This window comes from Lithobates pipiens, unplaced genomic scaffold (assembly GCF_037356315.1).
Source record: "Lithobates pipiens isolate NorthernLeopardFrog02 unplaced genomic scaffold, aLitPip1_a1.2 Scaffold_27, whole genome shotgun sequence".
NCBI classification, from domain to species: domain Eukaryota; kingdom Metazoa; phylum Chordata; class Amphibia; order Anura; family Ranidae; genus Lithobates; species Lithobates pipiens.
The window spans coordinates 7,314,920-7,340,892 of NW_027507788.1; the positions used below are offsets into that span (position 1 = coordinate 7,314,920).

At 48.6% G+C, this 25,973-nt stretch overlaps 2 protein-coding genes across 3 annotated transcripts in view; one reads left to right on the plus strand and one right to left on the minus strand.

The window, feature by feature from the left end:
* Nucleotides 1-13,392, minus strand: part of LOC143933463 (leucine-rich glioma-inactivated protein 1-like) — a 40,521-nt gene extending 27,129 nt beyond the window's left edge. Inside the window, exons 1-2 of one of the 2 annotated variants that reach the window (XM_077456365.1) lie at nt 13,089-13,221; nt 2,192-2,652 (exon numbers count right to left, since the gene is read on the minus strand). In XM_077456365.1, coding sequence (XP_077312491.1) covers nt 2,192-2,382 — 191 coding nt within the window. In that variant the 5' untranslated portion in view covers nt 2,383-2,652; nt 13,089-13,221. Of the gene's footprint in view, nt 1-2,191; nt 2,653-13,088 lie in introns of both variants that reach the window. The other variant, XM_077456366.1, reaches the window with a different exon arrangement.
* LOC143933464 (phospholemman-like) overlaps nt 1-25,973 on the plus strand; it is a 104,852-nt gene that overhangs the window by 44,051 nt on the left and 34,828 nt on the right. The gene's annotated exons all lie outside the window — the stretch shown is intronic.

The following is a 25,973-nucleotide window of genomic DNA, read 5'->3' on the forward strand; positions in this document are numbered from 1 at the left end:
ACCAAACGTCAGCCCTGGAACCTTAATGACTTGGAGACGATCTGCAAAGAGGGGTGGGACAAAATCCCTCTTGATAAAGAACATGGCCTGCTTGTAACCGTCACATTGCTACATTGTATCCTTTTGAATAAAACTTTAAAACAGGATCTTCAGCCCCCCCCCAGGCAAATCTTAATAGCATCATGGGCCCCTGGGCAAAGTAATACACTGGGGCCCGTACTAGCCTGCCCCAATTTATGCACCTACTCCCAAGATTAATGTATAAATAGTTTATAGACTTAAACAGGGGAGGGGCAATGAGGGCACAGTACAGGGGTTAATAGGACACAGTGTGGGTGGGTCAGGTAAGGGGGGCACAGCGTGGGTAGGTCAGGACTCAGGAGGGCACAGTACATTGGATCAAGAAGGTACAGTACAGGGGTTAGTAGGGCACAGTGTGGGTGGGTCAGGTCAGGAGGGCACAGTATAGGGGTTTAGTAGGGCACAGTATGGGTGGGTCAGGTTAGGAGAGCACAGTACGGGGGTTAGTAGATCACAGTGTAGGTAGGTCAGGTCAGGAGGGCACAGTATAGGGGTTAGTAGGGGCCAGTATGGGTGGGTCAGGTTAGGAGGGCACGGTACAGGGGTTAGTAGATCACATTGTGGGCGAGAAAGGTCAGGAGAGGACAGTATAGGGGTTAGGAGGGCACATTGTTGGCGAGACAGGTCAGGAGGGCACAGTATAGGGATTAGGAGTGCACAGTGTGGGTGGGACAGGCCAAGAGGGCACAGTATATGGGTTAGGAAGGCACATTGTGGGCGAGAAAGGTCTGGAGGGGACAGTATAGGGGTTAGGTGGGCACAGTGTGGGCGAGAAAGGTCAGGAGGGCACAGTATATGGGTTAGCAGGGCACATTGTGGGCGAGACAGGTCAGGAGGGCACAGTATAGGGGTTAGGTGGGCACAGTGTGGGCGAGAAAGGTCAGGAGGGCACAGTATATGGGTTAGCAGGGCACATTGTGGGCGAGACAGGTCAGGAGGGCACAGTATAGGGGTTAGGTGGGCACAGTGTGGGTGAGAAAGGTCAGGAGGGGACAGTATAGGGGTTAGCAGGGCACATTGTGGGCAAGACAGGTCAGGAGGCCACAGTATAGGGGTTAGGTGGGCAAAGTGTAGGCGAGAAAGGTCAGGAGGAGACAGTATAGGGGTTAGGAGGGCACAGTGTGGGCGAGAAAGGTCAGGAGGGCACAATATAGGGGTTAAGTGGGCACAGTGTGGGCGAGAAAGGTCAGGAGGGGACAGTATAGGGGTTAGCAGGGCACATTGTGGGCAAGACAGGTCAGGAGGCCACAGTATAGGGGTTAGGAGGGCACAGTGTGGGCGAGAAAGGTCAGGAGGGCACAGTATAGGGGTTAAGTGGGCACAGTGTGGGCGAGAAAGGTCAGGAGGGAACAGTATAGGGGTTAGTAGGGCACAGCATGGATGGTTTAGAAGGGCAGAGTACATAGGTCAGGAAGGGCACAGTGTGGGTAGGTCAGGTCAGGGGGGGGCACAGTGTGGGTGGCTCAGGTTATCTGAGTTCAAATGGGACGGGTACCTATCAAAACAAGATATCCTCTCCCCCCCCCCCCTCCCTCCAGGGGTAGGCAACCTCTGCCCTCCAGCTGTGGTGAAGCTGCAAGACCCTAACAGTCACAGGCATAACTCCTAGAGGCAAAGGCATGATGGGATTTGTAGTTTCACCACAGCTGGAGTGCCAAGGTTGCCTACCCTTGGCATAGACTGTCAGAAGGAACTCCTACAGATAGCAGAGGAATATGAGAGCAGACAGAAAATACACTAGGGGCTTTGGATCCTGGCAAGTACACACTATAGAGGGATGTGCTTTGTTCATTTTTCATTTCAGAGGTTTCCAGCCACTTTAAGTGTTCACACTTGTGTGTTGAGGGAACAGGTAAAAAAAAAAAAAAATGCACAGCCCTTTAGCAGACAGGCAACGGTATCATTAATTCCTTAAGGCACCCCCACACACATTTAGCCATCACACTCCCAAACGCTTGGCACCAAAAAACGTAAAACCACGACTCAACCACCTATTTATGCTGCCGCCCGTGTAAATGAACTCTAAAATGGAGACACATCAAGTCAACCTCCAGATTCTTTGCGCCTCAGTAAAGATACCAATAATGATAACAGCTGAACGTTCTCTTACGTTGAGACGATATCTGCCGAATAGGTGCTCGGTATGTTGTTGGTTCCATCACACAGGACGTTGTCGGTGGTGCAGTTGCAGGCGGCAGGGCACCTCCATTTTGGCGGGCGTCTCGGCCGCCTGGCCCAGCTCAAAGGAAAGAGAGAGAAGAATACGAGGGTCCAAATTGACAGGCGGAGGAACGGCCCCATTGGTCTGGAGTCCACGGAAAAAAATAAAAATAAAATCGGGAAGTTATTTATGACCTCTGCTGAGCTCAATGCGTCATATTCACTGACGCATTCCTTCTTTCCTAAAGTCCGCTGTAGTCGGCCATTGTGGTCCGCTCCCCGTCTCTTCCTTTATTTCTGGTCACATCTCTGAGCTAGTTGACTTCTCCGATACTGGCCACCTACAAATCCATGTTACTCCTCTGCCTTGGTTCCTTAGTTATGGTTTCTTGGCAAAAATAATTTTCCATTCTACAAAAAAACAAAACAAAAAAAACAAGCCAAATTAATATGTGGCTATAGAAAGTAGATGGAGTTGCCAACATCCAATGGCCTTGAGGCTATAGTAAGTCATTGACGTCCCCAACATCCAATGGCCATTTGGCTATATTAAGTCTTTGACGTCCCCAACATCCAATGGCCATATCGCTATAGTAAGTCAATGACACCCCCAACATCCAATGGCCTTGTGGCTATAGTAAGTCAATGACGTCCCCAACATTCAATGGCCATGTCGCTATAGTAAGTCAATGACATCCTCAACATCCAATGACCTTGTGGCTATAGTAAGTCATTGACATCCCCAACATCCAATGGCCATTTGGCTATAGTAAGTCAATGACATCCCCAACATCCAATGGCCATGTCACTATAGTAAGTCAATGACGTACCCAACATTCAATGGCTATGTGGCTAAAGTAAGTCAATGACGTACCCAACAACCAATAGCCATGTGGCTATAGTAAGTCATTTACATCCCCAACATCCAATTGCCACGTGCCTATAGTAAGTCATTGACATCCCCAACATCCAATGGCCATTTGGCTATAATAAGTAGGGATAAGCCCACAGTTCGAGTCTAAAACGAACCAAACATATGGGGCGTTCACGGGAAATTTGATCGCAGTGCATTGCTGTATGACTATAGCCACATATCCATTGGATGCTGGGGATGTAAATGACTTACTAGAGCCACATGGCAACAGGATGTTGGGGGCGTAAATTACTTACTATAGGCACAAGGCTATTGGATGCAGAAATATCATTGTCTTACTATAGCCACATGGCAATTGAATATTGGTGACCTCATTGACTTACTATAACCACATGGCCATTGGTTGTTGGGGACATCATTGATTTACTATAGCCACATGGTTGTTGGATGTTGGGGACGTCATGGACTTGCGATAACCACATGGTCATTAGATGTTGAGGACAACACTGACTTACTATAGCCACATGGCCATTGGATGTTGGTGACACCATTGACTTACTATAGCCACATGGCCATTGGTTCTTGGGGACATCATTGATTTACTATAGCCACATGGTTGTTGGATGTTGGGGACGTCATGGACTTATGATAACCACATGGTCATTAGATGTTGAGGACATCACTGATTTACTATAGCCACATGGCCATTGGATGTTGGTGACACCATTGACTTACTATAGCCACATGGCCATTGGTTCTTGGGGACATCATTGATTTACTATAGCCACCTGGTTGTTGGATGTTGGGGACATCACTGACTTACTATAGCCCCATGGCCATTGGTTCTTGGGGACATCATTGATTTACTATAGCCACCTGGTTGTTGGATGTTGGTGACACCATTGACTTACTATAGCCACATAGCCATTGGTTGTTGGGGACGTCATTGATTTACTAAAGCCACCTGGTTGTTGGATGTTGGGGACATCACTGACTTACTATAGCCCCATGGCCACAATCTGAGTAATCATTGGAGAAGAGGAGACTGATGACATCATCTCATGTGGATTTATAGGGTGGCTTTCCAATGATAAAAGGTGGAACTATAAATATGTTGTCACTTGTCAGGAATTTACTCATGCAGACTAAGTTAATAACAGGTCTACTTGCAACAATACTACATGCCAGACCACCATTTTTTTTTTTTTGTGGTATGTTTGGCATCTTCACCTTTAACCCCATCATCATAAAAGTGTCGCAGGATTTTTAAAGGGGTCAGCAGGGTCATCTAATGAGGACTGGATAATAAATGTTCCTGAAGGGAGGCGGGGGAAGTCATGTCTGAAATACGATAAAGCATGACACCGGTGCAAAGGATGCCGACCGAAAAATGTGGCAGGAACTTCAGCTTGGACTTGCCAACATTTCCTTGACTGTTACAGACTTTCAACCAATCAGGGACACTGGTCTGGTGACTGGTGATACTGGGGGTCGGGTGCACTGGTGACACTGGGACTGGTGTGGTGTCGATCAGGAATACCGTTGCTGGCTGTACTGGTCCGCCAGCGATTAGGAACATTGTGGCTGGTGACACCTGCACTGGTGTTGCTGGTGCACACCGTTCTGGAATCCCTGACTGTAGTGCTGGGACAAGGTAATCTAGAGCCTAGGGGGGAACATGCCAAGTGGTGCCCCCCACGCTCAGATGTATGGGCATTATGTGTCAGCAAAAATCCCCTCCCCTCAAAAAAAAAAAAGAATTGAGCACTAATCTGCACAGTTACCCCCTAAGAATAAATTCCCCCTCCTCCCAGTACAAATCCACCCTCCTGCGGAACCCCCCCCCCCCCCCGATCAAATCCTCTCATTCAATATATGCTCTCAACACCCCCCCAACAAAAAAATTCTCCTTCCTACCTCAACCCCTCAAATTTCCCCTCAGAGAGCAAATCCTCGCCCCCCACTCTAAATCCCCCCTCCCAGCACAAATTCCCCTCCCCCAATTCCCCATTCTAGCACAAATCCCCCCCCACAAAAAACCTTTCTTTTTAGCTTTTCCCTTTTCCTAACACAACCCCCCCCCCAGTACAAATCCCTTTCTCCCATCCCCCACCTCAACCCCCCCCCCCCCCCCCAATTCACCACTCCTTGCACCTCTCCCAAATTTCTCCTCCTGGAACAATTCTTACCTCCTGCTACCACCCAAATTTCCATTCTTAACACAAATCCCCCTCTCTACCTCAACCCCTCAAATTTCAGAGAACAAATCCTCACCCCCCCCCCACTCTAAATCACCCAGAACACAATTTCCCTCTCCCCAATCCCCCATCCTAGCACAAATCTCCCGCACACCCTAAAAAAAAAAAAAAGTTGCCCTTTACAGCACAAAATGCCCCACAATCATCCCTACTAGCACAAATCCTTCTCCCCAAAATAAACCCCCCCAGCACAAATCCCCTCCCCCATACTATATTACCCTTTTTAGCACAACCCCCCTAAATACCCCCCCAGTACAAATCCTTTTCCCCCATCCCCCTCCTCAATCCCCCCACACACTCCTGGCACCCCTCCCCAAATTTCTCCTCCTGGAACAATTCTTACCTCCTGCTACCACCCAAATTCCCATTCATAACACAAATCCCGCCCCCCCCCCACCCAATCTCCTTGTGGTGCCCCTGCACCTGGCATAATACCACAGTGCCCAGGGCCACCCCTTGTTCCGGCCCTGCCTGACCATCAGCACCTGAAGTGTCACAAGCAGTGCCGGCACAAGGCCATCCAGCAAAGATGCCAAACTGCACCCCCCCCTCCCCTTTTTCCCTTAGGGTGCCCACATTCCTGTAACAACCCATTACACCCAGGGCCGGTGCCCCTCCTGCCCACCCCTTATCCAGGCCCTGGCCACTAGGCACAACTTTCTGTAGTGATTCAATTGACAGAGCCTCGTCACCCCGTGACAGGAAGTGCCTGGACACGATCGGATCGCCAGCAATTAGAAATCGCCAAAAAGTTTTAGATTTCGAAAATAGCGAAAAGCATTTTTGGAAATGACATTGACACGTTAGACCGTCTCGGCAGTCCGTTTGTCCTCCGCTCATGGAGGTGACGGCTCGATCGGCAGATAAATCATCCTCTCTATTCTATATTGTCTATTCACAGCCTGGGAGTGCCACAATTACTCGCTACGGCGGTTTACAAATCACTGGCGAGCAAAAAAAAAAGTGACCGTGAATAGGGGGGCGCCAATTATGTTTCTAAGTTTAACCAGAACTCGTGACCCCCCTGGAGGAAAGCAACAAACTACAAATTGCTACAACTGGAAGAAGAGTGACAATTCGGGATGGTAACAAAGGGGCCACTGTTGTGGGTCCCTTTGACATTATTTAGGCTTGGTTCACACCGCTTTGTGCGTGCGTGGGTGGGTGCACGTGGGCATTTTATGTGCATTCCCGTGCTTAGTGTCTAGGACGGCCCATGGAAATCCAACAGGAAGGAGCGTGAAACACATAAAATAAGTTCTTGACTCTCTTCCAAAAAAAAAAAAAAAAAAAAGGTGCCACACCAAACTGTATGGTGCTGCGGCACTATGCAGTTTGCCGCTGGAAATCTTTTAGAGATGTGTAGGGGTTCCATTAACCACTTCCCGCCTGCGCTATAACCAAAAGCCGGCTACAGTGCAAGCTTCAAGTTCTGGGAAGGCACCCCCCACTGCAGCCTCATCAGGGCCCCCCAGTGCAGCCTCATAAGGTCCCCTGAGTGTAGCCTCATCAGGGCCCCTCGGTTCAGCCTCAACAGTGCCCGTCGGTGCAGCCTTACCAGTGCCCGTCAGTGTCAGTACATTGTTTACACTGATAAGTCAATGATCATCAGTGCCCGTTAGTGCAGCCTCATCATGGCCCCTCAGTGCAGCCTCATCAGGACCCCTCAATGCAGCCTCACCAGGGCCCGTCAGTGCAGCCTCACCAGTGCCCGTTAGTGTCAGTACATTGTTTACTCTGATAATCAAGGCACTGATCATCATCAGGGTCCCTCAGTTCAGCCTCATCGGGGCCCCTCAGTGCAGCCTCAGTACAATGTTTACACTGATAATCAAGTCACTGATCACCAGTGCCCATCAGTGTCAGTACATTGTTTACACTGATAATCAAGGCACTGATCATCAGGGTCCCTCAGCGCAGCCTCATCAGGGCCCCTTAGTACAGTGTCTGTACAATGTTTATACTGATAATCAAGTCACTGATCATCAGTGCCCGACAGTGCAGCCTCTCCAGGGCCCCTCAGGACAGCCTCATCAGCGCACATCAGTGAAGAAAAATTACATATTTGCAGTGGTGTCGCTAGGGGGTGGCTTTTGGGGCTATAGCCTGAGTCTCTGCAGGGGTCCCCAAGGGGAGTGGGGGCTCTCTAGGGACCCTGATGCAAGGGGAGGCTCTCTGGGGACCCTGATGCAAGGGGAAGGCTCTCTGGGGACCCTGATGCAAGGGGGAGGCTCACTGGGACCCTGATTTCAGGGGGAGGCTCTCTGGGGAACCTAATTTTAGGGGGAGGCTCTCTGGGGAACCTAATTTTAGGGGGGGGGCTCTCCGGGGACCCTGATTTTAGGGGGGGGCTCTCCGGGGACCCTGATTTTAGGGGGGGCTCTCCGGGGACCCTGATTTTAGGGGGAGGCTCTCCGGGGACCTTGATTTTAGGGGGAGGCTCTCCAAGGACCCTGATTTTAGGGGGAGGCTCTCCGGGGACCCTGATTTTAGGGGGGCTCTCCGGGGACCCTGATTTTAGGGGGGGCTCTCCGGGGACCCTGATGTAAGGGGGAGGCTCTCTGGGGATCCTGATGTAAGGGGAGGCTCTCTGTGGACCCTGATGTAAGGGGGGACTCTCTGGGGACCCTGATGTAAGGGGGGACCCTCTGGGGACCCTGATGTAAGGGGGGACTCTCTGGGGACCCTGAAGTAAGGGGGGAGGCTCTCTGGGGACCCTGATGTAAGGGGGAGGCTCTCTGGGGACCCTGATGTAAGGGGGAGGCTCTCTGGGGACCCTGATGTAAGGGGGAGGCTCTCTGGGGACCCTGATGTAAGGGGGAGGCTCTCTGGGGACCCTGATGTAAGGGGGAGGCTCTCTGGGGACCCTGATGTAAGGGGGAGGCTCTCTGGGGACCCTGATGTAAGGGGGGGCTCTCTGGGGATCCTGATGTAAGGAGGGGGCTCTCTGGGGACCCTGATGTAACGGGGGTGCTCTTTGTGGACCCTGATGTAACGGGGGGGCTCTCTGGGGACCCTGATGTAAGGGAGGGGGGCTATTTACACACACACGTAGATTACTGTATATACATATGTATGCCCGCACAAGCAAATGACTTTCTTTACTATGCTGTTATGGGCTCAGCCCCAGATCTTTTGTAGACCTAGAAATGGCCCTGCATATTTGCAAAGTTTTATAACAGAAACTACTTTTTTCTCAAAATTTTTGGTCTTTTTTTGTTAGATTAGCACAAAATAAAAGACCCCCCAGTGGTGATTAAATACCACCAATTGTCATTCAAAGTGCTGACTGCACTGGGCAGGAAGGGGGTGACAGTGCCCAGTATTGAAGTGAACGTGTCACATTTGGTGGACGGTACCATTAAATAAAATGCAGAATGGATCTAAAAACGCGGCATTTTTCATGTCTGTGTTGGAGGTCAAATAAGTATATCCAAAGTCAGGGGGCCGCCTGTGAGGTGGACTATTCTCTAATTGCCCTGGTGGGCAGTGGGGTAACAGAGACACAAAATGATGGGAAATCCAAAAGGGCACAGTTGGCACAATTGCCCCAAAGTGTCTTTGCTTGATGGAATATTAATAGGACCCTTCACTGGGGACACCTGAACCCCATCCACGAAGGGAGGGGGTTTACATACTTTTAGTAGGTGGGGTGGACAGGTGTCCACAAATACCTATTTAGCCCTGACCAGCTGAACTAAAAGTTTGGTAAAACTTTGGTTTTGTATTTGTGTATTACGCCCCCTTTTGGTTATTTATAACCCCCTCCCCCATACATACAATAACTATCAGAAATAGGAATCGCACGTGACTTGGAACTTCCCACATCCGCTATTATTCTATCTCTACAGACAATAGAAAAGAAAATATTTCACTTTTTATTTTGATTTGCAGAGAAGCAAAATGGAAAGTGGAAGAAAAATTGAGCTGGAAAAAAAAAGGAAATAATAAAAGCAGACATTATTTAAAACAAACAAACTAAATAAAAATTAAAGGAGAAGCAATATCAGAAAAAAATGAAAAGAAAAAAACACAAAACAAAACGGTAAAAAGAAGAAGATTGAAGGAATGTGAGAGAAAAAGAAGAAAATTAAAAAGCAGAAAAGAATACAAACAGAGAAAATACAAAGTAAAAGAAATAAGAGGAAGAAGAAAGTAAAAAAAAAAAAAAAAAAAAGATTTAATAGAATAAGATAAAAGATAATTGGAAAAGAATAACAATAAACAAGACAAAAACGAGATTTTTTTTTCTAAGCCGTAATAAACCCAAAACCAAAGATGTCATATTTTGCAGCTTAACGATCATTCGATGTGGTAGCTGCATTAGTTTTCTTTTTTTAGGCTTTTTCTCCCCTCTGTTTTTTACCTGGTGATCTGGCCAGCAGGGCCGTTTCTAGGTCTACAAAAGATCCGGGGCAAGAGCCCATAACAGCGTAGTAAAGAAAGTCATACTTTGCTTGGGCGGGCATACACATGTATATACAGTAATATACGTGTGTGTGTATATATCCTCAGTGAGCCCGCCACTTACATCAGGGTCCCCAGAGAGTCCCCTTTACATCAAGGTCCCCAGAGAGCCCCTCTTACATCAGGGTTTCCAGAGAGCCCCCCCTTACATCAGGGTTCCCAGAGAGCCCCCCTTTACATCAGGGTCCCCAGAGATCCTCTCCCTAAAATCAGGGTCTCCAGAGAGCCCCCCCCCTTACATCAGGGTCCCCTGAGAGCCTCCCTTACATCAGGGCCCCCAGAGAGCCCCCCTTACATCAGGGTCCCCAGAGAGACCCCCTTACATCAGGGTCCCCAGAGAGACCCCCCTTACATCAGGGTCCCCAGAGAGACCCCCCTTACATCAGGGTCCCCAGAGAGACCCCCCTTACATCAGGGTCCCCAGAGAGCCCCCCCTTACATCAGGGTCCCCAGAGAGCCCCCCTTACATCAGGGTCCCCAGAGAGCCTCCCCCTTACATAAGGGTCCCCAGAGAGCCTCCCCCTTACATCAGGGTCCCCAGAGAGCCTCCCCCTTACATCAGGGTCCCCAGAGAGCCTCCCCCTTACATCAGGGTCCCCAGAGAGCCTCCCCCTTACATCAGGGTCCCCAGAGAGCCTCCCCCTTACATCAGGGTCCCCAGAGAGCCTCCCCCTTACATCAGGGTCCCCAGAGAGCCTCCCCCTTACATCAGGGTCCCCAGAGAGCCTCCCCCTTAAATCAGGGTCCCCAGAGAGCCTTCCCCTTAAATCAGGGTCCCCAGAGTGTCCCCCCTTACATCAGGGTCCCCAGAGTGCCCCCCTTACATCAGGGTCCCCAGAGTGCCCCCCCTTACATCAGGGTCCCCAGAGAGCCCCCCCCTTAGATCAGGGTCCCCAGAGAGCCCCCCTTACATCAGGGTCTCCAAAGATCCTCCCTTACATCAGGGTCCCCAGAGAGCCCCCCTTACATCAAGGTTCCACAGAGAGCCCCCCTAAAATCAGGGTCCCCAGAGAGCCCCCCTTACATTAAGGTTCCACAGAGAACCCCCCCAAAATCATAGTCCCCAGAGAGCCCCCCTAAAATAAGGGTCCCCAGAGAGCCCCCCTAAAATCAGGGTCCCCAGAGAGCCCCCCTAAAATCAGGGTCCCCAGAGAGCCCCCCTAAAATCAGGGTCCCCAGAGAGCCCCCCTTACATCAAGGTTCCACAGAGAGCCCCCCTAAAATCACCCCCTAAAATCAGGGTCCCCAGAGAGCCTCCCCCTAAAATCAGGGTCCCCAAAGAGCATCCCCCTAAAATCAGGGTCCCCAGAAAGCCCCCCACTTATATCCGGGTCCCTGGAGAACCTCCCCTTGGGGATCCCTGCAGAGACTCTGGGCTATGGGCCCCAGATTCGGGGTTGTAGCCCCAAAAGCCACCCTCTAGCAATGCCACTGCTGGCCAGTAACACACCTCCTGTATTAAAGCGCCCCCACTCTGGATGAAGGAGCACAGGGGGGACCTTTGGACAGCAGCATTGTCAGTCTGGGGGGGGGGGGGTTGTTAGATGTACTACAAGACTTAGATACACTAGCACTTTGAGCCCGAACGCCATTTAACACTTTAGAATCAGTTACACCAAACAGTTTTTTTTTTCTTTTTGGGATATAGGTTTCACATTAATAAAAAAAAAAAGAAGCTGTTCATTGTAAGCACCCCTCTCAGTGGTAAGTGGCTCGTCTCATCCATGTAACTAATAAACATCAATAGGACAGGTTGTCCTTACTGGCTGGATCACCAGGTGAAAAAGGAAAGAAAGTCCAAAAAATAAAACAAATGCAGCCACCACACATACGAATTGGTGAGCTGCAATATAATAAAGGTTTGATTTTGAGTTGGTTATTGCTTTAAAAGAAAGTGAGATGGTAGGAAGAAAAGAGAAAAGGAAAGAGAATAGAAAAAGGAAAAAAATTCAAAGCAATAGAAAGTAAAAGTAAAAAAAAGAATGGAAAAAAAAAAGTACAATGTAAAAGAAGAAATATTAGAAAAGAAAAAAATAAATAAAAAAAGAAAAAGTACAAAGTAATATAAAGTAAAAGAAAAATGACTAGACTAGAAAAAAAAAAAAAAGAATGTAAAAGAAAAAAGTACAAAGTGAAACAAAGTAAAAGAAGAAATATTAGTAAAGAAATAAATAAATAAAAAAAGAACGTCAAAGAAAAAGTATAAAGTGATACAACGTAAAAGAATAATGATTAGACTAGAAAAGAAAAAAAATGTAAAAGAAAAAGTACAAAGTATTACAAAGTAAAAGAAGAAATATTAGAAAAGAAAAAAATAAATGAAAAAAGAACATCAAAGAAAAAGTACAAAGTAAGACCAAGTAAAAAAAAAGAAAGATTATAAAATAAATAAATAAAGAACGTCAAAAGAAAAAAGTACAAAGTATTACAAAGTAAAAGAAAAATGATTAGACTAGAAAAAAAAAAAAGAATTTAAAAGAAAAAGTACAAAGAAATACAAAGTAAAAGAAATATGATTAGACTAGAAAAGAAAAGAAAAAAAAAATTTAAAGAAAAAAGTACAAAGTAAGACAAAGTAAAAGAAGAAATAGGAAAAAATAAATACATGAAAAAATAATATCAATGAAAAAGTAGAAAGTAATACAAAACGAAAAAAGACAAAGGAAAACCTGAAAGAAAAGGTACAAAGTATTACAAAGTGAAACAAAAAAGATTAGAAAAGAAAAAAAAAAAGAAAAAAAGAAAAACGAATATCAAAGTACAAAGTAATAACAGAGTACAAGAATAAAAAATAGAAAAAAAATCCACAGTAAAAAAAAAAGAATGGCAGATAAAAAGTACAAAGTAAAAGAAGAAAAAAGAAAAAGCCCGCAAACAAAAACTACAAAGTACTACAAAGTAAAAGAAGAAAAATTTGAAAAAAAAAAAAGAAAAGTGAATGGCAAAGAAAAAGTACAAAGTAATACAAAGCAAATAAAAGAAAGATTAGGAAAGAAAAAAAAATTGCACAAAGTATGTAATCCAAAGTAAAAGAAAAAAGAGAATGGAAAAAAAAAATACAAAGTAAAAGAAGAAAATCAAAAATCAAAATAAAATCAATATAAATGAAGAAAAATTAGTGTAGAAAATATACACACTAATACAACGTAAAACAACAAGTAGTAAAAGAAGGGGAAAAAAACGTAAAGAACAAAAAATAATTAAAAGCGGCCTCTACAAAGCACAATTGAGTCGTGTTTTGTACTCACCACATCGTCAGATTCCTACATTTCTTCTCTGTAATTTCTGGATGGATTTGGCTCGCCTGCCTTTTCCTCTTCGCTTGGTTCTCGTTGTCTCCTCTCCTCTCCTCTCCTCTCCTCTCCTCTCCTCTTCTCTCCTCTCCTCTCCTCTCTCTGTGTCCCTCTTTTTTCGAGGCGCTCCTCTCCCCGTCCTGCATGTGGTGTTGGTGGCTGCCTGCCTTTCACACAATGTGTTGTTTGATGGAATCTTTGGGACGGCTCGGAGGGAGGAAGGGCTGGATGGGGATGACCATGCTGGTGGTGATGATGATGATGATGATGATGAGGATGAGGAGGAGGAGGAGGATATGGGCCTGTTTGGAACAGGCTTGTCCTCATTTGTTTGCTGTGTGTCCCATGCTTGTGGTCTCCGTGTTGTTTTCTCATTAATGTTGTCATCTTTGGCTCGGGGGACTTGTGGTGTGGAATGAATTTAAAGGAGAACTTTTCCATGAAGATCGATCGCAGAAGAACGTCGATCGCAGAAGAACGTCGATCGCAGAGGAACGTCGATCGCAGGAGAACGTCGATCGCAGGAGAACGTCGATCGCAGGAGAACGTCGATCGCAGGAGAACGTCGATCGCAGAGGAACGTCGATCGCAGGAGAACGTCGATCGCAGGGGAACGTCGATCGCAGGGGAACGTCGATCGCAGGAGAACATCGATCGCAGAAGAACGTCGATCGCAGGAGAACGTCGATCGCAGGAGAACGTCGATCGCAGGAGAACGTCGATCGCAGAGGAACGTCGATCGCAGGAGAACGTCGATCGCAGGGGAACGTCGATCGCAGGGGAACGTCGATCGCAGGAGAACGTCGATCGCAGAAGAACGTCGATCGCAGGAGAACGTCGATCGCAGGAGAACGTCGATCGCAGGAGAACGTCGATCGCAGGAGAACGTCGATCGCAGGAGAACGTCGATCGCAGGAGAACGTCGATCGCAGAGGAACGTCGATCGCAGGAGAACGTCGATCGCAGGAGAACATCGATCGCAGGAGAACGTCGATCGCAGAGGAACGTCGATCGCAGAGGAACGTCGATCTCAGGAGAATGTCGATCTCAGGAGAATGTCGATCTCAGGAGAACGTCGATCGCAGGGGAACGTCGATCGCAGGAGAACGTCGATCGCAGGAGAACGTCGATCTCAGGAGAACGTCGATCGCAGGAGAACGTCGATCGCAGGAGAACGTCGATCGCAGGAGAACGTCGATCGCAGGAGAACGTCGATCGCAGGAGAACGTCGATCTCAGGAGAACGTCGATCGCAGGAGAACGTCGATCGCAGGAGAACGTCGATCGCAGGAGAACGTCGATCTCAGGAGAACGTCGATCGCAGAGGAACGTCGATCGCAGAGGAACGTCGATCGCAGGAGAACGTCGATCTCAGGAGAACGTCGATCTCAGGAGAACGTCGATCGCAGGAGAACGTCGATCTCAGGAGAACGTCGATCGCAGGAGAACGTCGATCTCAGGAGAACGTCGATCTCAGGAGAACGTCGATCTCAGGAGAACGTCGATCGCAGGAGAACGTCGATCTCAGGAGAACGTCGATCGCAGGAGAACGTCGATCTCAGGAGAACGTCGATCTCAGGAGAACGTCGATCTCAGGAGAACGTCGATCGCAGGAGAACGTCGATCTCAGGAGAACGTCGATCGCAGGAGAACGTCGATCTCAGGAGAACGTCGATCGCAGGAGAACGTCGATCGCAGGAGAACGTCGATCGCAGGAGAACGTCGATCGCAGGGGAACGTCGATCGCAGAGGAACGTCGATCGCAGGGGAACGTCGATCGCAGGAGAACGTCGATCACAGGAGAACGTCGATCGCAGGAGAACGTCGATCGCAGGAGAACGTCGATCGCAGGAGAACGTCGATCTCAGGAGAACGTCGATCTCAGGAGAACGTCGATCGCAGGAGAACGTCGATCTCAGGAGAACGTCGATCGCAGGAGAACGTCGATCTCAGGAGAACGTCGATCGCAGGAGAACGTCGATCGCAGGAGAACGTCGATCGCAGGAGAACGTCGATCGCAGGGGAACGTCGATCGCAGAGGAACGTCGATCGCAGGGGAACGTCGATCTCAGGAGAACGTCGATCGCAGGAGAACGTCGATCGCAGGAGAACGTCGATCGCAGGAGAACGTCGATCGCAGGAGAACGTCGATCTCAGGAGAACGTCGATCTCAGGAGAACGTCGATCGCAGGAGAACGTCGATCTCAGGAGAACGTCGATCGCAGGAGAACGTCGATCGCAGGAGAACGTCGATCTCAGGAGAACGTCGATCGCAGGAGAACGTCGATCTCAGGAGAACGTCGATCTCAGGAGAACGTCGATCTCAGGAGAACGTCGATCTCAGGAGAACGTCGATCGCAGGAGAACGTCGATCTCAGGAGAACGTCGATCGCAGGAGAACGTCGATCGCAGGAGAACGTCGATCGCAGGAGAACGTCGATCGCAGGAGAACGTCGATCACAGGAGAACGTAGATCGCAGGAGAACGTCGATCGCAGGAGAACGTCGATCGCAGGAGAACGTCGATCTCAGGAGAACGTCGATCTCAGGAGAACGTCGATCGCAGGAGAACGTCGATCTCAGGAGAACGTCGATCGCAGGAGAACGTCGATCGCAGGAGAACGTCGATCGCAGGAGAACGTCGATCGCAGGAGAACGTCGATCGCAGGAGAACGTCGATCGCAGGAGAACGTCGATCGCAGGGGAACGTCGATCGCAGAGGAACGTCGATCGCAGGGGAACGTCGATCGCAGGAGAACGTCGATCGCAGGAGAACGTCGATCTCAGGAGAACGTCGATCGCAGGAGAACGTCGATCGCAGGAGAACGTCGATCGCAGGAGAACGTCGATCGCAGGAGAACGTCGATCTCAGGAGAACGTCGATCGCAGGAGAACGTCGATCGCAGGAGAACGTCGATCGCAGGAGAACGTCGATCTCAGGAGAACGTCGATCGCAGAGGAACGTCGATCGCAGAGGAACGTCGATCTCAGGAGAACGTCGATCTCAGGAGAACGTCGATCGCAGGAGAACGTCGATCGCAGAGGAACGTCGATCGCAGGAGAACGTCGATCGCAGGAGAACGTCGATCGCAGGAGAACGTCGATCGCAGAAGAACGTCGATCTCAGGAGAACGTCGATCGCAGGAGAACGACGATCTCAGGAGAACGTCGATCGCAGAGGAACGTCGATCGCAGAGGAACGTCGATCTCAGGAGAACGTCGATCTCAGGAGAACGTCGATCGCAGGAGAACGTCGATCTCAGGAGAACGTCGATCGCAGGAGAACGTCGATCGCAGGAGAACGTCGATCGCAGGGGAACGTCGATCGCAGAGGAACGTCGATCGCAGGGGAACGTCGATCGCAGGAGAACGTCGATCGCAGGAGAACGTCGATCTCAGGAGAACGTCGATCGCAGGAGAACGTCGATCGCAGGAGAACGTCGATCGCAGGAGAACGTCGATCGCAGGAGAACGTCGATCGCAGGAGAACGTCGATCGCAGGAGAACGTCGATCGCAGGAGAACGTCGATCTCAGGAGAACGTCGATCGCAGGAGAACGTCGATCGCAGGAGAACGTCGATCGCAGGAGAACGTCGATCGCAGGAGAACGTCGATCTCAGGAGAACGTCGATCGCAGGAGAACGTCGATCGCAGGAGAACGTCGATCGCAGGAGAACGTCGATCTCAGGAGAACGTCGATCGCAGGAGAACGTCGATCGCAGGAGAACGTCGATCGCAGGAGAACGTCGATCGCAGGAGAACGTCGATCTCAGGAGAACGTCGATCTCAGGAGAACGTCGATCGCAGGAGAACGTCGATCTCAGGAGAACGTCGATCTCAGGAGAACGTCGATCGCAGAGGAACGTCGATCGCAGAGGAACGTCGATCTCAGGAGAACGTCGATCTCAGGAGAACGTCGATCGCAGGAGAACGTCGATCGCAGGAGAACGTCGATCTCAGGAGAACGTCGATCGCAGAGGAACGTCGATCGCAGAGGAACGTCGATCTCAGGAGAACGTCGATCGCAGGAGAACGTCGATCTCAGGAGAACGTCGATCGCAGAAGAACGTCGATCTCAGGAGAACGTCGATCGCAGAAGAACGTCGATCTCAGGAGAACGTCGATCGCAGAGGAACGTCGATCGCAGAGGAACGTCGATCGCAGAGGAACGTCGATCTCAGGAGAACGTCGATCGCAGGAAAACGTCGATCGCAGAGGAACGTCGATCGCAGGAGAACGTCGATCTCAGGAGAACGTCGATCGCAGGAGAACGTCGATCGCAGGAGAACGTCGATCTCAGGAGAACGTCGATCGCAGGAGAACGTCGATCGCAGGAGAACGTCGATCTCAGGAGAACGTCGATCGCAGGAGAACGTCGATCTCAGGAGAACGTCGATCGCAGGAGAACGTCGATCGCAGGAGAACGTCGATCTCAGGAGAACGTCGATCTCAGGAGAACGTCGATCGCAGGAGAACGTCGATCGCAGGAGAACGTCGATCTCAGGAGAACGTCGATCTCAGGAGAACGTCGATCTCAGGAGAACGTCGATCGCAGAGGAACGTCGATCGCAGAGGAACGTCGATCTCAGGAGAACGTCGATCTCAGGAGAACGTCGATCGCAGGAGAACGTCGATCGCAGGAGAACGTCGATCTCAGGAGAACGTCGATCGCAGAGGAACGTCGATCGCAGAGGAACGTCGATCTCAGGAGAACGTCGATCGCAGGAGAACGTCGATCTCAGGAGAACGTCGATCGCAGAAGAACGTCGATCTCAGGAGAACGTCGATCGCAGAAGAACGTCGATCTCAGGAGAACGTCGATCGCAGAGGAACGTCGATCGCAGAGGAACGTCGATCGCAGAGGAACGTCGATCTCAGGAGAACGTCGATCGCAGGAAAACGTCGATCGCAGAGGAACGTCGATCGCAGGAGAACGTCGATCTCAGGAGAACGTCGATCGCAGGAGAACGTCGATCGCAGGAGAACGTCGATCTCAGGAGAACGTCGATCGCAGGAGAACGTCGATCGCAGGAGAACGTCGATCGCAGAGGAACGTCGATCGCAGGAGAACGTCGATCGCAGGAGAACGTCGATCGCAGGAGAACGTCGATCGCAGGAGAACGTCGATCGCAGGAGAACGTCGATCGCAGGAGAACGTCGATCGCAGAGGAACGTCGATCGCAGAGGAACGTCGATCGCAGAAGAACGTCGTTCGCAGAGGAACGTCGATCGCAGGAGAACGTCGATCGCAGGAGAACGTAGATCGCAGGAGAACATCGATCGCAGAAGAACGTCGATCGCAGAGGAACGTCGATCGCAGGAGAATGTCGAAAAACCATAAAGTGCTAAGAAAATTTGCTAATTAAAGTTCACAACAATTTGCCGTATTTGATGGATTCCTTTAAAAGGGACATTATGTGCAAAGAGCAATCAGGGATCTGTCATTTGGTGCCGGTAGCACTACTTCCTCCAAACGACAGATCCAGATTTGCTTCCGTTTGCAAACGAGCCGGAAAAGATACCGGGTGATGTCATTGATCAAATATGGTCATGATTCTATTTCCTCAATGACATTACCCAAGACATCTCCGCTTTTTTAAAATCCCAGCAGTACTGGGGATCTGTCATTTGTGATGGGAGTAGCAGCTGGTCATCGTGTTGATAAGTAATCATGATTGATGTGGATTTGCATCACTGGTGGCGATTGATGTTGGTTTGTAAACAGCAGTCAGGGATCTACCATTTAGCACCAGTAGCACTACTGCCTCAAAATGACAGATCCCTGTTTGCTTCAGTTTTTCAACAAGCCAGTCAGGGATCATGGGTAATCTCATTGACTAAATATGGTAATGATTGTACTTGGTCAGTCACATTACCCAGGATCCCTTTGCTATATTAACATTCCATAAGTACTAGGGATCTGTCATTTGCAATGGGAGTAGTAGCTGGTAATTTTGATTAATGTAGATCTGCATCACTGGACATGATTGATGTTGGTTTGCAAAGAGCAGTCAGGGATCTGTCATTTAGTGCTGGTAGCATTACTGCCCCCAAATTACAGATCCCTGTGGGCTTCTGTTTGTAAACCAGCTTGTAAGGATCCCGGGTATTGTTATTGGCTAAATATGATAATGTTCATATTTGATCTATTACATTATCCAGAATGCCTTTGCTATTTTTAAATTCCAGCAGCACTGGGGATCTGCCATTTGCAACGGGAGTAGCAGCTTGTTTTCTTGTTGAAAAGTCATCATGGTTAATGTTGGATTGCAAGCAGCAGTCAGGGATCTGTCATTTAGTGCTGGTAACATTACTGCCCCCCAAATGACAAATCTCTGTTTGCTTCTGTTTGTAAACAAGATGGCATGGACCCTTGGCAATGTCATTGACTAAAATATGGCAATATTTACCCAGTAATAGCTTTTCTATTTTTAAATCCCAGCAGTATCGGTGATCTGTCATTTGCGACAGAAGCAGCAGCTGGTGGCCGTGTTTGTCAAGTCATTCTGATTGATGTGGATCTGCATCACTGGATGTGATTGATGTTGGTTTGCAGTTGGCAGTCAGGGATCTGTCATTTAGTGCTGGTAACACTACTGCCTCCGAATGACAGATCACGGTTTGCTTCCGTTTATAAGCAAGCCAGCAGGGATCCTGGGTGATGTCAAACATGGTCATGACTGCATTCAGTCAATGACACTACAAGATCCCTCCGCTACTTTTACGTCCCAGCAGTACTGGGGATCTGTCATTTGCAATGGGAGCATCAGCGGGTCATCTGGTCAGCAATCCTCGTGATAGATGTAGATCTGCATCACTGGCCCAAGACCAAATCTGGGGGAAATGTTTATTTTATTAAAATGTATTTATTATAATTTTTTTTTCAAATAAAGTTCTTTTTCATAGTGTGGGTGTTTTTTATTTACTATATACATTTTTGTTTGTAACAGATGGCAGTTTAGAGATGAAATAACTATGTAAATCCCGGTGCTTTTTCCATTGTTGGCCGTGTTCCCAAATTTCTAACACAGATTATTATTATTATTATTATACACGATTTATATAGTGCCAACAGTTTACGCAGCACTTTACAATGTATGGGGGGGGGGGTACAAAACAATTACAGTACAATACAAAAGCTACAGGAGGGCCCGGCTCGTAGAGCTTACATTCTAAAGGGAGGAGATCAGCCCCTTTTGCATTCTCTTACATTGTGATTTGTTACAAAGTTACACTGTGTAGTCTGAGTGATCATGGGGGGGGGGGGAAGGAGAAAATGCTTCCTCTTGCCTGCGGCAGACTGATGACATCATCTCAGCCTAGGCAAAGTCACTGGAATGGGGTTTCAAGGAAGACTTTTCTGAAAAACGATACTCTTGCTACAATGTGTTGTGAAATTACGGACCGGTCCACGTTAAAGGGTTACTTCTGCAATGGTCCGACTCACGACAGGTCCTCTTGTTTTCTGCCAGGTGTAGAAATGGAAGGAAGGGGACACCTACATAGTAAAAGAGAGCAGGAAAGGAGTCATCTTGCGATTCTACCCCCCCCCCCCCCAGGAGTCCCGTCGCTTGCCAACTGTTTTGCTGGCCACACGCGAGGAACATCCAGTGCGGTGGAGGAGTTTCCAAGAACATCTGGGATGTGGTAAGGAGATCACAGCGGGTGATGAGGAGGAAAGGGAATGGAGTCATACATGAAAACAGGTCAATGGGGGGAGGGAGGGGGGAGAGAGAGAGAGAGAGAGAGAGAGAGAGGGAGAGAGAGAGAGAGAGAGAGAGAGAGAGAGAGAGAGAGAGAGAGAGAGAGAGAGAGAGAGAGAGAGGAGAGAGGGAGGAGAGAGAGAGAGAGAGAGAGAGGGAGAGGGAGAGAGAGAGAGAGAGAGAGAGAGAGAGAGAGAGAGAGAACCATTCCAAGGAGAAGACAAGGCGGGACCCACAACGAGCTTCAACCCCCCAAACCTTCCAGAAAAGATCGGAGTGAATCAAAAATTCTTCGTTGGGTAAAAAATAAAAAAAAAAAAACGAAGTGCAAAACGATTGGCTTCTGTGAGAGTCCATTAAAATTTGCGCGACGTAAAAAAAAAAACGCATGATTTCCATTGCGACTTTGTCCTGCACCTTTAGGTGACTTTGTTGCGACTTTGGATGCGACTTTGGATGGGTTGGACTTTGTTGCAGCTTTATGGGACTTTGTTGCGATTTGGATGAGTTGGACTTTGTTGCAGCTTTTATGGGACTTTGTTGCGACTTTGGATGCGACTTTGGATGGGTTGGACTTTGTTGCAGCTTTTATGGGACTTTGTTGCGATTTGGATGCGACTTTGGATGAGTTGGACTTTGTTGCAGCTTTTATGGGACTTTGTTGCGATTTGGATGCGACTTTGAATGAGTTGGACTTTGTTGCAGCTTTATGGGACTTTGTTGCGATTTGGATGCGACTTTGTTGCAGCTTTATGGGACTTTGTTGCGACTTGGACGCGACATTGGATGGGTTGGACTTTGTTGCAGCTTTATGGGGCTTTGTTGCGATTTGGACGCGACTTTCGATGAGTTGGACTTTGTTGCAGCTTTATGGGACTTTGTTGTGATTTGGATGCGACTTTGGATGGGTTGGACTTTGTTGCAGCTTTATGGGGCTTTGTTGTGATTTGGATGCGACTTTGGATGAGTTGGACTTTGTTGCAGCTTTTATGGGACTTTGTTGCGACTTGTATGCGACTTTGGATGGGTTGGACTTTGTTGCAGCTTTATGGGACTTTGTTGCGATTTGGATGCGACTTTGTTGCAGCTTTATGGGACTTTGTTGCGACTTGGACGCGACTTTGGATGGGTTGGACTTTGTTGCAGCTTTATGGGGCTTTGTTGCGATTTGGACGCGACTTTGAATGAGTTGGACTTTGTTGCAGCTTTATGGGGCTTTGTTGCGATTTGGATGCAACTTTGAATGAGTTGGACTTTGTTGCAGCTTTATGGGACTTTGTTGCGATTTGGATGCAACTTTGGATGAGTTGGACTTTGTTGCAGCTTTATGGGGCTTTGTTGCGATTTGGACGCGACTTTTGGAGGAGTGGGACTTTGTTACGACTCTGGCTTTGACCCATGTGATGGTTTTGTTTGCGCTCTATAAAGTCGTTAGATGTGCAGTACGTAAAAAAAAAAAAAATGCGTTTCGTTCTGTTTGGTTTCTTTATTCTCCATCGAATTCCAAATTTTCAGAACAAATTGGACTCGAATCGGTTTGAAAAACGATCAACTGATTCGAATTGTGTGCGAAGAAATAGCTGGTTGTTAAGGGGCGGGACGGGAAGCCGGCCGCTGCGTCCTTAACAACCAATGACTTATCAGCTGTCAGCGGGATTCCCTACTGACAGCTGAATATATATGGAAAAAAAAAGCAGGCAATGAAAAATACATTAAAAAAAATGCCATGGGCCATGGGGTCCCCCCAATCATACCAGACCCTTCGGGCTTGGTATGTATTCTTAGGGGGAACACCAAAAAAAATGGCGTGGCCCCCTCACAAAATCCATACCAGACCCTTATCCAACTTGTCAGGTCAGGAAAGGGGGGGGGGGACAATCTAGGGCCCCTCTCTCCAGGACCATACTAGGCCACATGCCCTCAACATGGGGGGAGGTGCTTTGGGGTAAGGGTGGCCTCAGCGCCCCCCCCCCCCCCCACACCCCCACCTGTTTTTAAATCCCAGCACTATTGGGGATCTGTCATTTGCGACAGAAGCAGCAGCTGGTCATAGAGTTGGCAAGTCATTGTGATTGATGTGGATATGCATACACTGGATGTGATTGATGTTGGTTTGCAGATGGCAGTCAGGGACCTGTCATTTAGTGCTGGTAACACTACTGCCTCAAAAAGACAGATCCCCGTTTGCTTCTGTTTCTAAGCAAGCCGGCAGGGATCCTGGGTGATGTCAAATATATTCATGACTGTATTTGGTCAATGACACTACACAAGATCCCGCTGCTATTTTTTAAATCCCAGCAGTACTGGGGATCTGTCATTTGCAATGGGAGCATCAGCTCGTAATCGCGTCTGCAAGCGGATGACGTGGATCTGCATCGCTGGACAACTGGCCTCGCTTTTTCTGAGCCCAGGACACCCCGGCTCTATCCTCAGCTTGTGATCGAACATTTGAATTTGGTTTGCAAACAGCAGCTAGGGATCTGTCATTTAGTGTAGCATTACTGCCTCCAAATGACAAATCCCCGATTGCTGCTGTTTTGTAAACAAGCCAGCTGGGATCCTTGATGATGTCATTGACTAAATATGGTAATGATCATACTTGGTCAGCTACATTACCCAGGATCCCTTTGGTGTTTTTTTAATCCCTGCACTATTGGGGATCTGTCATTTGTGAAGGAAGCAGAAGCTGGTTATAGTGTTGGCAAGTCATTGTGATTGATGTGAATATGCATACACTGGATGTGATTGATGTTGGTTTGCAGATGGCAGTCAGGGATCTGTCATTTCGTACTGGTAACACTACTGCCTGCAAATGACAGATCCCTGTTTGCTGCTGTTTATAAGCAAGCCAGCGGGGATCCTGGGTAATGTGATTAACCAATTATGGTCATGAATGTATTTGGTCAACGACAATACAAATAATCCCTCCACTATTTTTATATACCAGTAGTACTGGGGATCTGTCATTTGTAACGGGAGCATCAGCTGATCATCACGTCTGCAAGTCATTGTGAATGACATGGATCTGCATACACTGGATGTGATTGATGCTGGCTTTCAGATGGCAGTCAGGGATCTGTCATTTAGTGCTGGTAACACTACTGCCTGCAAATGACAGATCCCCGTTTGCTTCTGTTTATAATAAGCAAGCAAGCCGGCAGGGATCCTGGGTAATGTCATTGACCAAATATGGTCATGAATGTATTTGGTCAACGACAATACATATAATCCCTCCACTATATTTATATCCCAGCAGTACTGGGGATCTGTCATTTACAATGGAAGCATCAGCTGATCATCGCATCTGCAAGTCTTTGTAAATGACGTGGATCTGCATCGCTGGATGACTGGCCTGTGGCCAAATCTGATGGCCAGCATCATTTAACTCGCTTTTTCTGAGCCCAGGTCACCCTGGCTCCATCCTCAGCTTGTGACTGAACATTTGGATTTGGTTTGCAAACAGCCGTCAAGGATCTGTCATTTAGTGGCAGTGGCATTACTGCCTCCAAACAGATCCCACAAGCCGGGATCCTGGATAATGTCATTGACCAAATATGGTCATGACTGTATTTGGTCAATGATACGACACAAGATCCCTCTGCTATTTTTTATATCCCAGCAGTACTGGGGATCTGTCATTTGAAATGGGAGCATCAGCAAGTCACCGTAAATTTCATGGATCTGCATCACTGGATAATTGGGCCTGCAGCCAAATCTGACGGTCAGCATTATTCAACTCACTTTTTCTGAGCCCAGGTCACCCTGGCCCCAACCTCAGCCTGTGATTGGACAGTGAAACGAGAAGCAGCACAAACTTAAGGTCCCTGTCACTTGGCTCTTGTTTTCTCACGTGGCAGCATATTCTATGTGCAAAGTAGCTCAAGTACCTCTTTTTTGGGGCACCGAGCCAATCGCATTCTGTGCATTGCTGCTTTTTCATGCGTTTTTCTGCGCGATAAAACATGCAATCTGCATTTCTGCCCAAGTTTCTGGAGTGCCTAGGTGTGAGTGAATGTGACCCCAAGCTGCATTCACATCTGCGTGCAGCCAGAACTCGCGTTCCCACATGCTTTTTTTTTGTGTGCGTTTTTCACGTGTTAATCGCACGTGTGGCAGCCTTTCCCTTGAATGGGATGCCCTACGTGCGACCTACGCCCCAAAGAAGCTGCTGTACTTTTTTTTGTAGTGGAGCTTGTTTTTTTTTTTTAGGGCGCTTTTTGGAGCGTTTGCTTCCCGCGTGTTGGGCCACCATTAACATTTAATGGCCGCGTGCGATGTGCGCCCGGCATCGCTTTTCCGAAACGCTTAGCCAAGCGTGCATCTTCTGTGCCCTGCATTTGTAAAGGCGGAGAGAGGTGAACGGGGGCCCCCCCAACAATTACAGAGCCGCATTTGTCTGCGACTTTTCTATCCGCGGGGGTTCCGTTTTTTAGTTACTTTGTCACTTTCAAGTTTTACTTGTATCATTTCTCACGATTTGTAACGTTTCTTCATCTTTTACTTTCCCCCCACGGACTACGGGAAGCACCAGGGGCGGACTGACCAGTCGGGCTCTCGGGCACTGCCCGAGGGCCCCATGCCACTAAGGGGCCCCATCAGGGTTGCCAGCCTCAATAAAACCAGGGACAGTATGTAAAAATCTGTGTTTTTAAAAAAAAAATCCCAAGATTATAGCTGCCCCGCCTCTCCAGTACCTTTTCAGTGTGTATTCTGTGTGTGTATACTGTGTGGCCCCATAATCTATTGCCTGGGGGCCCCATTACCTCCTATTGCCTGGGGGCCCCCCGATCTCCTATTGCCCAGGGGCCCCATAATCTTCTCCTATTGCCAGGGGGCCCCATAATCTCCTATTGCCTGGGGGCCCCAATCTCCTATTGCCCAGGGGGCCCCATAATCTATTGCCCAGGGGGCCCCATAATCTCCTATTGCCCAGGGGCCCCATAATCTTCTCCTATTGCCCAGGGGGCCCCATAATCTCCTATTGCCCAGGGGCCCCATAATCTTCTCCTATTGCCCAGGGGGCCCCACAATCTCCTATTGCCCAGGGGGCCCCATGAGTTGTTAGTCCGCCCTTGGGAAGCACCCAACAACTATTCGCACGGCCAAACGCCAAGATCCAAAAACGCCTCCGTGAATTCA